General features: G+C 47.1%; 2 protein-coding genes across 2 annotated transcripts in view; one reads left to right on the plus strand and one right to left on the minus strand.

The window, feature by feature from the left end:
- The window catches only part of LOC135391076 (BRISC and BRCA1-A complex member 1-like), an 18,392-nt gene extending 14,957 nt beyond the window's left edge, over positions 1 to 3,435 (minus strand). Inside the window, exon 1 of the mRNA XM_064621173.1 lies at positions 3,317 to 3,435. Within this exon, the coding sequence (XP_064477243.1) occupies positions 3,317 to 3,397 (81 nt within the window). The 5' untranslated portion in view covers positions 3,398 to 3,435. The remainder of the gene's footprint in view (positions 1 to 3,316) is intronic.
- The window catches only part of LOC135391069 (membralin-like), a 73,552-nt gene that overhangs the window by 5,719 nt on the left and 51,783 nt on the right, over positions 1 to 16,050 (plus strand). The window contains exon 2 of the mRNA XM_064621163.1: positions 11,872 to 11,922. The gene's annotated coding sequence lies outside the window, so the exon portion shown is untranslated. The remainder of the gene's footprint in view (positions 1 to 11,871; positions 11,923 to 16,050) is intronic.

Below are 16,050 nucleotides of genomic sequence, written 5' to 3' on the forward strand. Positions count from 1 at the left end.
TCCCTCGCCACAGCTGCCGGTATGGTCTTTCAACGGAGACAGAATGCAGGAGCTCCCGGCTACGTCACCGACTCTCGGAGAATCCGAAACAGCGAAGTTCTAAGGGTTCTTTCGAATATATAAGAACTTGATTAATTTTGTTAAGTTACATTAAGTATTAAGTAACAAAAATTATGCCATAGCGGCAGTTTAAGGAAGAGGGGCAACTTTATCGGTTTATGGTTTATACAGGGTGTTTGCTCTAACGTGTCCAGAAATTTTATTTAAAGCGAGCGATAAAAGAGAACCGAACGCTACTTTTCAGCTACTTGACTAAGAAACGGATACTACTAGTGAAGCAGTACCTGTTTCTTACTCAAGTAGCAGAAAAGTACCACTTGCTATTCTTTTATCGCTCGCTTTAAATATAATCTCTGGACACGTTAGGGCAAACACCCTGTACATGGTACTTTATGGTACTTGATGATTTTATATATTCGTGAGTTATTTTAAATAAACATGGTGTTTTCTTTTAACTAGTCCATTCTTATCATTGCAATGGCGCATTATGACCGTAGTTGTCAATGCACCAAAAAAAACCGAATCATCATCATCATCATCACGAACTTTATCGGCCACTGTTTCCGCTGTCACAGTTACGAATAACGTAAAAAAAATAAAGGACGAACTGCAATTAATACAAACCTGTGAAATAAAGCCCGTAGGTAACTGCTTTGCATACCGCCTTGACTAAATATGCAAGTTTACCAACACCACGGCCAGGTGGCACTTCGCCAGTGGGGCTCCAGGGCAGCACCTGAGTGAACACCGCGCTTGGCCCATTGCATGAATACCATCAGCAACATTTCTGTGCACGCAGCAATCCACCACATTACCATAGCCAGCCACATAGCCAGCCACATTACCATAGCCAGCCACATAGCCAGCCACATTACCATAGCCAGCCTCGTTTCTGTATGGAGATCCCTTGGCACATACCCTTTAGAAAGGTTTTTTTTTCATAGATATAGACTACTTGAAGATACATGCGATTTTATATTCATTGTCACGTCATCAAATTTTTGAGTTTAGCTTTCAGTTTCACGAAAGGCGCTAAATGGTTGTGACACCTGAGAAATTTCGTGCAAAGTCCTGGCGTTACGGTTTGGTATATGACTAAATTAATTGCGTTCGTGCTATTAATTTGACATTATTGATTAGATTAATTATTCAAGTAAGTATTCAATTAATTATTGCATTTATCATCACAGTAAATTTCCCTCCTGAAACCTCGCGGACGTCTGCAGTGGAGAAAGCCCCCCCCCCCCCCCCCCCCCCGCAGAGCGCACTTCTAACTGGCACAGTACGCTGTGGGAGTAAGTCAGCAGCCTGCGCAGCTCTGCAGTTTCCATCTTTCCCTAATTGCTCGTTGGTTCCCTCTCTCTCTCTAATTGCTCGTGCAGCGATCTCATTAGTCCCTCTCTCAAATAAGTGGGCAAAATTTAAAGGTTGAGGCGCTCACGGACCCATGCGAATACCGAATACCCCCTTATTGCTGCCTTGCGTGAGTGGACAGACACTTTGTCACGTGATTTCTCCAAACTTCGCCCTTTCCCCCGCGTCTACGGGGCACGGGCTTCTGTGCAGACAAAAGCAGACGACAGTCACGACGGATGTCGCGGAACGTCACGTTAGGAAAACGGTCAAAGGGGTGTCCCTCATACGTCACGGCTCCACATGACAAAAAGACCAGATACTTGTTGTGACAATCAGCGAAAGAACGCGACCACCCAACACATATGGCACGGGAGGCGCATCAAAACTGCCGACCGATAGGAGAGCTTCGTGCGCTCAACCGCCTTGTGTTTGCAGGTGGCCAAGCGAGATAAAGCCCTTCTTCGCTAGAGGGCGTGATCTCGTTTCAAGCGGGCTTTCACTTTTATTCTTGTCCGTATTGTGTGTATAATGTCTCACGATTTTTCTTCGCCGCCCGCGTTTCCCCACACTTCGTAGATACGTTCCGCAGCGCTTTTCGCTGACTCCATGTCAAAAAGGAAAGGTGGCCAGCGCGGCTGTTCTGAATAAAAGATACCGACGGCCGTGTGGGTGGGTCACACCCGTCTTTGTAAATGTGCTTCGGAGATCGCGTTGGTGTGACATTCGTGTGTTTGATTGAGCGTCTTACTTGCAGCCGTGCTTGCAGTTATCAATGACGCAGCATGCCTGCCTTTACCATATAACGAGAGGTGCGCTCTTCAAATCGAACTTCACCACATGACACGCCCCTAGCCGACCATCACCTCGAATGACATCGTCCCCTTAGACGATTTGTTGAAAACGGGAGCCGTGCGTTCTTTTGTGACACTTGTGAAGTTCCGTCAATTGTCACAAAAAGGCGTTCACCCATTGCTTGCACGAGTGACAACGTGCAAGCAGCACAATATATTGGCTGGATATCGGCAGTACTAGTCCAATATACTGGACCAATAGTGGACAAGTATTGCCGACGTCCAGCCAATATTAGGCCAATATATTGTGCTGCTTTTGCGCGCGCTGTCACCATCTCTGCAATGGCTGGCCTATCATCGTGTTACATGATGAACCATTGAATATTGATGGCGCACCATTGAACCATGATTATGTAATTATATGATGAAGGTTCCGTTTCAAGGGTATACAGCTATGGGTCTTTGGAGGCTTGTCAATCGGACCTGGAGATTTCGCTGGCGCTGAGCATTCCGACTAACACTAATTATCTCTAGGCCCTGGAAACATTAACTGTTCCAGATGTCCGACGACGGTTTTGAACTCTGACGTCCACGAGAAATTGGTAGGACAGACCCTGGGACGTTCAGGAATGTCTGTCCTGGTGGAGAAGTAGGAGCTCTTTGAGGAACACGTCCACGTCCATGTAGACGTTGCGTCGGCTACTGGGACAGCTGCGTCGGGGAACACCGTCTACGGACGTTTGGTATAGCCGGAGGCCATGATCGAGGTACATCTCCTTGACCGGGGCCGGCCCGTGTTGCAGTCAACACGTGGCATGGGCGGAAGCTCAGCGGAGCTATGCATTTATGCAATGTGCTGTGAATCAACTTGCCTGGACCTCAGTCAGACCGAGCATGGGAAGGGGAAATTTTCGGACGTCGCGCGGAACAGGTGTCAGACAGCTGCAAGGGATGTTCCAGCCGTGTGCATAGAGTCGGAGCAGTTGGGGGATCGACTACCTCAAAAATTGTTCATGTAGACAGTGTGGTTGGCAGCATGGCAGCACGTTGGCGCACATGCATTGATGTGCCGTGAGATAGTTCAGATTATTGAAATGTGTGTGCATTACCTGAAAGCCTTGAGAAATTCCAGTGGACGATGAATGATGGATGTTCGCCGAACAATGCCACTGAACGTGCTCCTCAGACATGCATCTTATTCCCTTATTCTTTGAGTACCAGCGTGCGTGTAGACATCAGCCATGTAGAAGAAGCCGTGGGCAAGCGATAAAAGAGGAAAAACTGAAGTACGTGGGCGATAATTCCAGAAAATTTGCGGCGGCTGATCAAGTTTCCAGCTGTGGGTATTGCTTCTAAGCATAGGTGGCGCGCGCCTCGTGCATACATTTACTCAAGCAGAAATATCACGCTATACTGGCACGACGGACGTATACACCAGAAGGAATTTCCGTGTTGTTCCACAGAATACTCCAGCGGAAGCTGCGGAAAACGTCGTAGCTTTCTGCTTTCGCGCTTTTCTAACCATGGGTAAATATCATGCGCCTCAGCCACAAGGAATTCCATAACAGCTACGGACAACTGCTACGTGTGCAGTACGGCACTACCAATATTCCGACGCCATGCGAATGCTCAACATAGGACTCGGCGGAACTTTCGCCTTCCGCCACGTTAGCAGTTTCGTTTTTCTTCCACCAGAATATTCCGTAGGAATGTTGCTCGCGTGAATCCACGGTTTGCAATCGGAACTCCGCGGACAGAAATAAACTATTCACTTGGGAGACGTCAACCGTGCCGTCCACAATCAACAGCCAGTGTTGCCCCAGTGAAAAGAAAAGGGAACACAATAGAGGGCGCGATCTCATATCGTGGCGCTGACAGTTTTCATGACTTTGGGAGTAAACACAAGTTCCAGCTTGAGCTTCGCGGGTGGTGGAAGAAAACCTGCGGGGTGTCGATGATAATCCTACTCACGGGGCGCACACTAATTTGCTTTCCTTCTCTATTTTGAAATGATTCTCAGTCGAGTTCTATACGTTGCTGAAGCCACTGCATAGTGAAAGGTGGTGTAGCAGTTTCTGACGGGAGGGTAAGTGGGAGGACGGTTGCCGGTTCCTTTTCTGGGCGGTGTGGGTTGAGAGTATGGCATGGTGGTCCGTATGGTAGAAATGCCAAATGGGAGGATCAGGAAGTGGAAGTCACACAAACTGCTATTACTTGATTCTATATACGAGAAAATTATAGAGTAGAAGCTTGCTGCCGGACGAAATTGTTTCATTGTTTCAAGGAACAAACCGTTGTGTTTGCTTCGTTTTGTCGATTTAGCTGTGCACTTCAAAAAGCTTTCCTATATTTGTCCTTTCTTCTTTTTTTTTATATTGAATGGGGATAAATTTTATTCTATGTACGGTTATATTTCCAATTCAGTTGATTTATTATTGACTTAGTTCACTTAATTATCTGCGAATATCAGTCCGAAAGGAAATCGTTGTCGAAGAAAGACATTGCCGAATTTGGCATACAGATCCCGGCATACAGAACTATGTGGCTGGCGTAGAGCCGTGGACGCAAGTTACGATCGCCTCGAATGCAAGCTTGAAGCGAGAGTCACCGCTGAGCTAATACCAACCTCGCCCGCGTGGCGGCGACACCGTAGCTGAAAATTGCGGATAATAACGGAATACGCACATTAAAAATTGAACGTATCTTGTCTGTCTGTTGGGTACCGTTGATTGAAGCAGACGCTTCAGGTCGGCAGTCGCCGGTATTTCGAACAGAGTGAACTGAAGGTTATTCAGCTGAACGCTACGGATCGCTAGCACACAAGAACGCGGGAGACGACCAAGGCTCTGTGTGTGTGTGTCTGGTCCTCTTCTCTCTTCTCGTGTTGTTAGCACTCGGTTGTCAGTGGCTCAATATCACCAACTAGCCGTACGATGTTCTCTGCATAACGTTATCCTACACACGCCAGCCAAGGTCGTGCTGAAGACTGGGAGGTGGTGGGTTCGAATCCTACCACCGGCTGTGCTGTCTGAGGTTTTCCCTGGGTTTTACGAATACCTTCCAGGAGAATGTCAACACAGTTCCCCCTGAAGTCGGCCCAGGACGCGTACTAACCCCCTTCCCCGTCTCCCACTCGTTCCTGTTGTCCTCTCTCCATCAGTCCACATCTGTACGCCTCTCATAGCCACAGTTGGTTCGCGGCGCTAAGACGGAATAATATTTAAAAAAAAGAATTTTATAAAGAGAGTCTCTCATAATATATATTTAATAACCTTTATTCTCGCATTGCGACACATATAATTGGGCTGATAGAAAAACATCTTATATACGTTAGGAACTTATGAGGCAAACCGCCGTATAGTATGTGTTCCGTGTGGTCAGTCACGTGATTCAGAGTCCCCCTATTAGCGGCACCGCTTGCACGATGCAGTTCAAACTGTGCCACATTCGGTTGTGTGCGAAGGTCACCCAATCGCGCGGAAACTAACGGGACAGGATAAGGAAGAAAGAAGAAAAAAAGCACATCGTGAACGTTTTTACGCCACCCTGACCCCGATTCTCTTCGTTGCGGGACGCGCAATTTGCTCCCCGGGAGCTTTTCTGGCCGATTACGACTTCAGAGTCGTCACCCAAGTACCGTATGTTCCGGTGTATAACGCGCGCGTTATACAGTAAAAAAGTGACCTGGAGAGGTCCTGCGCGTTATACACGGAAATATTTTTCTACAGAGTTCCCTTTCTGGTCGGTGTCGTTCAATTTCTAGCCTCTTCCAGGGTGTGCTGTGAGTTTCTCACAAATCACTTAGGGTCGCGGTTGACAAAGCTGGCGAAAGGGCGCTGGACTTCATAAAAATTAATGCTGCTGCTTAAGGATGCTATTGAGCAGTCAATAATCCTGGATTCATTTCAGAAGCCTGGCGTGATTGAGAAGGGACGCGAAACTGAATGTTTCGAATAAAACATATGCATATATTATACACCGCCTTGGTTTATTGTGTATAGTGGTGGCAGTACAGAAGCTTGTAGCAACGTTATACACCGGAAAATACGGTATATCTAGTTATACGCAGACTGAAGAGGGTGTGTTTCTTGCCGTTTGGCGATGGTTTTAAGTGCGGATACATAGTTGGTGTTATCTCCAGATTTATTGTATTTTCACGTATTTATTTCATTTCGTACGCCAAAGGCGGGAGCTTCACGAAGGCACCTGGACCTATGGCACCGAGGCGAGCTTTCATATAACAAGTAATTCATTTTGCGCATTCATTTTTCCTTCGTAGTCATGTGCATCCATAATTACACACTAGGAACGCATTAAAACAGGTCGCGAATCACGTACGACATACACAAAATGAGAATATATAGTAGACAGATTGCAGTGAACCAGGGGTAACTAATGCATAAGCTATAGCGGAGAAGCAGCCTTTATTGTCACGAGGGCACCAAGGTTGTCCAGAAGTGATGGGACAAGGAAAACTGTTGACTGAGCTCGATGTAGTTGGTTCTTATTCACGGGATTTTCACGGGATTTTCACTCTGTGCGTATTTGGAGTTTGGAAGACTCCTGAGTATAGCTTTCCTCCTGACTATAGCTCTCCTCCTGACTATAGACTATAAACTGACTATACCTCCTATAGACCTGACTATAGACTCCTGAGTAAGACTGCGTAGGAAAAAAAAAAGCACTCCAAAACATGAACAGATAAACGTCATTGCCTTCCTGTAATGTGCTGACCTGTAATGTGCTGTAATGTGATGTGCGTTTCAAGAATGGCTGTGACCCTAGGCTGACCTTCTGCGAGGTGACGCTAGGACCTTTTCCATATTCGCGTCGCCCCTGGCGGCGAAATGTCGAACGTCGTGTCTTTCCCCCCAATAATGGTGACGCTTTACGAACTGGCACGTAGGTTGCGTGAGAAAGTAGCAAGAGAAGATTGGAAGAAGAATGCGGAAAGAGTGAAAGCGCATTGTACTCATTACCAGACCTCAAACGTCCGCGTAACCTTGAAACCGATTATCTCCCCACAATGAACATGACAGTCGTCCGCACGTGGGTCCATGGCCATGTTTTCCGCTCAAAGATGGCGGACTCTAGCGCTGGGCATGCGCATACGCGTTGTCGGAAATGGTACAGTTGCAACACCCCCAAGCATCATGGCCTGGCTCCGATAAGGGCTCGACTGGTGGCCAACGATGGAAGCAATAGTATTGGACTCGTCGAAGGGCATGCCACTCCGTTTTTCTTGTGTGTGTGTGCGGTTTCTTTCTTTTTCTTCTACTTCTTTTTCCTTCTGTGTTTTTTCTTCATTTCTTCTCTTCCTTCCTCTTTTCTTTCTTTCTTTTTTTTTTCGTGCCAGCCACGTACACACACGCACAGGAAGCGCTCAGCTGTGCGCGATGTCAGTGTACGTACATATAGGATAATCACTCGTGATCCGGTAACACATATTGTGCGCACGTGCGAAGGTCATACGACCTGCGGTTGCGTAACCAACCTCCGCACTCCCCCAATGCGCACGCAGCCTGCCAACAATATTGCGAGCCAATCATCCGTGTCAGTGGACATGGCTCGAGAGAGGCTCTGAAAGAATGGCTCAGAAGCAAGCGAGCTGGTGACTAGAATACATGATGAAAAAAAAAAAAAAAACGTGTGTGTCCGTTTTTCGCAGTCTCCCAAGTGTCGTTTTTTTATTTATTATTATTTCATAATGTATCGAAGTGGTTGCAACAACCGTTCTGCACTCCATCGGCGGGTGGGGGGGTTAGCGGTATGCTAGCTCATGTTCGGGAACCGGCTGACCACACCCGATACGATCAGCTGGGAGCGCAGGAGCACATGTTGGGAGACAAGGGAGCGACGCGCATGCGCTTTACCTCGTGGGGATTATCCTTCCCGTGCGGCGATCTTCCTGGCCGCTTGGAGGTCACGATCGGTTCGCTTCCGATCGTTCTCTTTCGGGGACTCCTCAACGAAATATCGGAAAAGACCACTGCCGCCATTTTGGGTGCTGTTCCATATGGGGATGCTGTGGTAACTTAGAACTGTTCAAACGTTACACTTCGTAGATTGTACAATATCTTATCGGTCGAATATCCGTGTGGGAGTACGCTTATTTACAGTGCATCATAAAAAAATGTTTTCCTTCTCTTCTTAACGAGAGACGGCGCCACACGTATCACGGTGGTTGTTCCCCAGTCGGTTCCCGACTGGCCCACGCACCGACCGACTGACCGATCGACCGTATGCACCGCGCCAGTTCCCGAAAACTTTCTAATTGAACATGTGACAGCCGTTCCCCGGTAGAGCTGAGCGCCGGATTTCTCTTGCAGCGCGTGCGTATATGTATATGCGTCCTCTTCCTGTCAGTCATGATGTTGATGTATTTTTTGTGATCTTCGAGAGGGAAGTTCATTCCCAGCTTGTTAAAGTGACATATACTTGGTAAAATTCGTGTGTTCAGAATGGTAATGAATTTATGCGGTTGTGATCCGCGTTACACTGTCCCTTGCATTCTTGTTTCTCTTTTCTTCTTCTTTTTTTTTTTTTTTTTTACGAATCAAAGACAGTTATTGTCTCCATGTGACGCAAATAGTGTCATAGAATAATGTCTGGTTTTGTTAACGTATAGGACACCAGCTCCCGTGGCATAGTGGTTAGGACGATCGCTTTCCACGCAGAGACTGAGAGGTGACGCGGGTTCGAATCCTCACACCGGCTGCGCTGTTTGAGGTTTTCCCTGGGTTTTCCGGCAGGCTTTCTGAAACGGGGTATCTGCCTAAAGTAAATAAATGTTATGAATTGTCACAATGCAGTTCCTGTCGTTCTCCGCTCGCTGTGAACCTCGTTGCATGAACGATTTTCCGCGTAACGTATACGCCGCTCGAGAGTTGACTGTATACTGTTTGGGACACGGTTGTCTAAAATCTCCAGCCCGTGGCCGAGCAGTCCCCCTACCGGCCATGTCGCGCACGAACGAACTATACCAATACCCTCCCCGAGGGGAGGCCGCGCTCAACTGCTCTCCCTAGCAGACGACGCCGAGTATGCAATGGTACTCTCTCCCGACAGGTGGCGCTGCATGGCCTTACCTCGGAAACTGTATTGGTATAGTTCCTTCGTGCGCGACATCGCCGATAGGGGACTGCTCGGCCACGGGCTGAAGATTTTAGACTACTGTGCCCCAAAAAGTACATGTACAGTGTCTTATCGTCGACCCTGTTTGATGGTGCGCTCGTTGTGTGTTGTAAATACTAGTACTCACTGTAATTACGAACACATACTCGAGAAACTTGGTTTGCTTCTCGGACATGGTAGAGAGATTGTCGTTTTGTCGCAATCTCTAACTCTTATGAAACTGGTACATGTCATATTTGACTGCACCCTCCTGTTCCATGGTAGTACTTCTTGGACTGCCCCTGATAAACATCCGTGCACCCTGCTGTCCACTCAGATTGTCCCTCCTGTCCTCTCTCCATCTGTACGCCGCTCATAGCCACAGTTGCTTCGCGGCGCTAAAACGGAATAAATGCAAAAAACTAAGAATGCACACCGATTTTTTTTTTAAATTTTTATGTCTACCGTCGATACAAGTGATGTCCGATAAATTGCCTTCAAACATGTTTGAAAAGCCTTTGCGAGAACCATGATGTAGACACATTTGATCCTTATATGATATATTTTTCAGTGCTCATAGTTATCCTCGATTAGATTAGATTACAGTTAGAAAAGAAAAATATGGAGAGGGTGGCTCCTACAAAACACAGGAGCGCCGGCTACTCCAAAACACTTACAAATAAAAATTAGTACGCCTAATAAAGTTAGTTATCCTCGAAATGGTTTGTCACATTAGGACATCAGATGGAAAATGATGTCATCTCCTTGTGATGTTTGCTATTTCCAATATTTATTTTAGTCTTTCTTCGTCGGTGGACCATTTCTATATCCAAGGGTTGCTAATGACTCCCTTGGCAAAAATAAATTTGTTACTATTACTATTATACTGTTCCTGGAATATGGCGCCACGTCTCACAGTGGCAATTAGCGTACTATCGGCAAAGACAGATCAACGTTTGATATTCCCCCGAAACCTTTGCGGTTCAGAAGCCGCAGCACGTTGCATGCAAATAGATGGAGCCCTGCGACTTAAGCGATATCGTGAGATCAAGTAATGCGAGTTTGGGCAATTTAGTAAGTCAGGTTCTCCCGGGAAATTGATCATTTCTCGATAAGTGCTACAAGGTTAGTGGGTTGAGGTTTTTTCCTGGGTACTGCTAACATTGATCATTTTGGATAAGGAGTGATATCGGGATGACGCGTTGAGAATCCCCGCTTTTGTTTACTTTTTTGTTTTGTCCTCTGAACGGTACGTGTGGGGGAATATTTACCTCTTCGTGTCTAGGCTGCATTAAGCTGGTAGACATGATTACATGACGGGGCAGAATAACTGCAGTGATAGACTGCAGCTTGCGTGCAGAAAATTATTAGCATCCTGAACAACGTACAACGAAGTAGACGATTGAAATAGCTTTAGTAATTACTTTTAGATTCACGGTCATCCCGTCTCAGGAGGGAGATGATGACTTGACTTTATTGGGGCGTAACTTTGCGCTGAATGAAGCTGTCTTCAAGTAGCGCCTACCATAGCTCGTATCTTGTGTGGGCTTCGACGGGTGTGTTTCCTGTAGAGGGATTGTGGACATCTTTTGCCGTGACGAGAGAGGTCGAAGTGTTCCGGTTACCAGATCGAATCGTGAAAGAACGCGAAGCTGTTTACGGACAACGTTGGCCGCAGACTGCCGTAGACCATTAAAGTATATTTACATTGCACAACATCATCGTCCTTGGGAAACGCCACAGGCGAAGAGACAAGCGAAATATTCGATAAATGCAGTGGAGACTCTGCATTTAGGTATAGCTTCTGGCTGTTTGCCCAGAGCCCCAGACTATGCCCTAACCATGCTGGTTTCGCCCAATATGAAATGATGACATGACACGAAGAAAGGCAGGACGCACGGGGAAAGCCCCGTGTATATTTCGCATCTCGCAACCTGGTTTCCGATAATCTAATAATCGGATCTAATAATCGAACAGAGCCTGGCAAGAGCACGAAAACGTGACCCCCTGGGGAAGACATTGCGAGGCGGGCCCGGCACCCCATATTGGTCTGATTCGTTGAATGCCCGCGCGTCCAGGAAGGCAGTATGTGATTAATTAAATAGGCTCCCCGGATCAATAGAAGGTGCTCTCTTCGTGCAAGCAAGCACGCCTGCATGCAATAAGCACTAAGCCTATTGTGTCGAGCAACAGCGACAACTCGTGGTGACCAGAACCCTCACGACTTTGTACAACAGGTTAAATCCCACATTCCTTACATTCCGCTTACTGTACATCTGAACTCATTAAGGAATCGATCGAGAAATACAAATGCAGGCCTTTTGTACAGTTAAATCTACTGACCGTATTTATCTTACCCAAGGAATACTTGTACGGCTTCATCTTAGTTGCATTTATGCCTTCAAAAATGAAATCATCACCATCACCATCATATATTTTCTTTTTTACGGGTGGAGTGGGGATGTCAATATTTCACAGACCGTGCGCTCTCACTGCTTATAGTCCCTGTTCAATATATCTGATACGACTTCTTCCTTCCTTTTCATTGCAGAACGTTGTAGTACATCTACACATCGCAGACGACAGCCCCTCCTCTTCCTTGGTAAGCATATTGGACATCATACCCAGGAACGTTTACCACTCAGACAGGTTGCCGAAGACTCGGTTTGCCTGAAGTGCATTATGATAGCGGGTTGAAAGTCAACGCTTGAAGTTCACACGAGTGGCATCCCCCACGAGATATTCTAGTGGAAGAAGAAAAAAAAAACTGCTCACGGGTTGGAAGTTCCGCCGTGTCTTCCGCCGGAATATCGAGCGTTGCGTACTGCCCACATAGCAGACGACACCATTGGCCTTGTCGTCTGCTACGTAATATATGTGACTGGGCCGCAGGAAATTTTCCTATTCCCGTGTTTAGAAGAGCACGAAAGGACATCACGTTGAGCGTTTACGCTCACTTGGCAGCAATTGTGACGTTTTGCGCATCTTCCGTTGGAGTATTCTGGGGAATGTCACTTGGCTGAAGATTTCAGCTGCTTGTATAATGTTAGAGAGGGAAAAGGCAGTGCCTTCTAGGTGGCTGCGACTATGAAACGAGCCACTGTGAGTCGCATGGGTAGCCACGTGAGTAACTTAAGAAAGCTTTTGTTTGAAGCAGACAATCATCTGCTTAAGTTAATGTCAGAAGCAGACGACATCGCGGCTCTTTGTCCAGGTGGCGAAGGATTTTTCTCAGCTTGGTATTGAAACGCGCCGTGAATTGTGATCGTTTTATAAGAACATCAAAGACAATCTGGTAACACCTGGCCATGACACGAGATTTAGGTGAAAGTAATGGCAAGATTATACCGCGGATTCCCGTGGCGCAACCGTTTTAATCACGAGTGACCTTCATGTTGTACTCATGAGCAAAAGCCCTCTGGATTTCGTGCAGTGGTTTTGGAACCAGGTGGCACGTTACCATTCGATGAACGCATGGCGGTGTCCTGCACAGCGTGCAAAACTATCTAGATCTCGCGATTCAATAAGACTACTTGTATACTTCAGGTAATGAACGACAATTGATGCGGCTGTATCCGTCCGCTAGTTGTTATAGGTGGCGGTAAAAGTTACCTATATATGTACCGTACATCACACTTGTTTTTCTGTCAAATAGTGATTTTCCTCTCGTTGTGGCATTCACTCCGTATGTATATAATCGCCTATACCTTCGTTAGCAGGAATTAATCTGCGAAGAAAGCTTTGTTAGTAACGAGCATAGGCTTTTCAGTTTCTGGACTGTTATCCAGTACAGATTAAGCGTGTGCCTATTGACGTTTGTCTTTGTTCATGTTGGCTTCGTTTCGACTTCCTATCAGTTTCCAAACCGTCAAGTTGTCCTTGTAAGCTGGGAGGGCTCGTCGGACACTTCTAGGATGTGCCGTTATTTCTTTAAAAGCATGTTCCAACCAGCGGCGTTGCCAAGTCGATCACAATCCACTTCTTGGAGGTTATCCAAGGCCGCGCTGAAGTATACTGTGAGGTGGTTGGGTCGAATTCAGCCAACGACTACTATATTCTCTGAGTCTTTCTCTGCACTCTAAGAAAGAAGGAGTAAATTTAGTCCTTTTGCAGACATTACTCCCATTCGGGACTAAAGGCACGGAAGTATGTGCAAAGTTTGGGAACTACTAGCAGTACTGGGGAGTAAATTTCAAAACCCGATGGGAGTAAAATGTGGAGTAGCTAATTGTAATCTAGGGGACTAGAAGCTGTGATTACTCCCCAATTTACTCCTTTTTTTCCCTCTTAGAGTGCGACTTTTCCAGACAGATGCACACACGCAGTTCCTCCTGAAGTCCGCCCGTGACGCGTATATAATTCCCTGTGTCTTCAGAGGCGAGCATCCTCCCGAGGTCAGATGAGTACGTTGAGGACGTACTCACCTCACCTCACCTCACCTCACCTCATGATGGTTAACATGAGGTGAGGAAAATTCGTAGAAACAAAATTTGAGGTGATAGTGAGAAGACACATCTGATGGCAAAAATTGGGGTGAAGGCATTTCCTATGTCTGTCTGTGCTTCACAACTCTCCTTGCTGTCGACGTCCGTATACCGTTCATAGCCCCGCAGTTTGTTAGCGGCGCTTTGACGATGTATACAATCTGCGACGTTGCGAATCCCTCTTGCCACCGATACGAGCTGTCATAATGAGAGGGGTAATATGCGCAGTGCGACCCTCATGCACGGCACGTATCTCTCTCTCTCCTCCTCCCCTCTCTCTCTCTCCTCCTCCCCTCTCTCTCTCTCTCTCTCTCTCTCTCTCCTCTCGTTTTCTTTTGTTCTCCTCAACTTTTTCTCTGTCAGTCCTCAATTTCGACGCCGAGACGCGTGAACCGGAACCGTCCGACTTGCCTGTCTGCCTATCGTAATCCGCGATCTAGACCACGATCCCGATCTACATTTCGCATGCTCACGCGCGCGAGGTAAAATTCATCTCCCCCCCTCTCCTCCTCCTCTCCTTATTTGCTTTGTGCACCTATCAGCAGTCATACAGTCACAGAGGCATATCTCCGACAGCGGACGATGTAGTCCGCATAATTGAGAGTGGGGCTTATATACAAGAACATGGCGGACGCCCATGCAGACGAGGAGGTCGATTCACGTGTTTGGTCAACGGGAACATTTTTCTTGTTTGTTTTTAAAGCGTGTAAATGTACTCTAAGTACGTCGTCTGCGACGAGTGTTTTTCGCAACATGGTCGGTGTACGAGCAACAGTTTGAAGCAGCGCCACCTATAGATACAGAACGCATCCTTATTGACTCCTCTCCCTCCTTCGCTACGTCGACATATAAAGTCAGAATTCGTATTGCTATCGCGATTCGCCGTTCTGCGAAACTCGCAAATGATTGCAGATAACTTCGCAAATTTCATACCTGCGACTATAAGTGCAACACGATTTAATCAGTCTTTAGGAAAATATGGGACCTTTTCGTGCTTTATTTTGTTTTCCCATTTAGTACGCGGGGACGTTTACTCGCAGACGACAGTTGCTGCCCATGAGGCCGACGGTGGCTCGTCTGAAAGCCGACGTGACTGAAACAACCTTCGTGATTGGCTACGGCCGTTGAAAACACGATCCTAATTGGCTGACTCTTAGTTGTTACGCCACGTCGACGAGCAAGCAGGCTTTCTGTACCTAGGTGGTGTTGGTTTGTTTAAAACATGCGTGCGCACGTTGTGAATCGGAGGAGTCATGCGCACGCCGGTTCACACTAGTGTGTTCTGCTGCGTGCGGGCGCTGGTTACCGTGGCAACAGATACGTGCGCGACCTCCCGCAGCAGAACGCAAGGAGTTCGCCAGAGCTAAACTTTTCCGACGAACGCAGCAGCCCGCAAGCGGAGAACGAATCGCGAGGCCGCCTTCCGAGCGTGCGCAGTAGGTTTCTCTCTGCGAGACTGTTTTCAACATGGCGGCCACCGGAGTAGAAACATGAGTAGAAATCCCGCTCGGCGCTCATTGGCTTACGGTTTGGTGACGCACGCATACGCACGCAGGCGCCCGCACGCAGAAGAACGCACTAGTGTGAACCATGCTTAAGCCATTCACAGATGTATTTAGATTTTGGGCGGAGCTGGCCTCTACGAATTGACTTGGCATTAAGAACAATAGCTGCCAGAAGGTTGAACAAGACACCGTGTTTTCATACGGGCGATATTCTCCAGAATATTCCAACGGAAGTTGCGCAAGCGTCATGGCTTCCTGTTGCCACGAGAGCGGGAGTGCTGAACTCATGTCTTTTGGTGGTGTTCTAACCATGGGGAATAATATTATTCCGTAGCAGACGACAGGACCGGTGGTGTCGTCTTGCGCCGTGCGTCACCCCCGATATTCCGGCACCGAGCGATAAGACGAGAGCAGACGTCTTTCTTTTTTCTTCCGCCAGAATATTACGTGGGGGACGTCCTTCCTACCACGACTTTCTACACAGTTTATGCAATGACGTCACCCCTATAGAGGGCACTAGCTTCGACAAGGCGAGACTACTCACTGCTGCCATGATGTGGGTCCGCCAAAGTTTAGTTTCGATTTTCGCTCCCTGCCATATGCTATATTTAGAAGACTAATAACGTTGAAAACATGGATATTAATAGAAATATAGAATAGAATATAGTCTGCGCGAATAGTAATTTTAAAACCGAAGCGAATACGAAGCGAAAGTAATTGCATAACCATACCGAACACACA

The sequence above is a fragment of the Ornithodoros turicata genome, chromosome 4 (assembly GCF_037126465.1).
Source record: "Ornithodoros turicata isolate Travis chromosome 4, ASM3712646v1, whole genome shotgun sequence".
Taxonomy (NCBI): Eukaryota; Metazoa; Arthropoda; class Arachnida; order Ixodida; family Argasidae; genus Ornithodoros; species Ornithodoros turicata.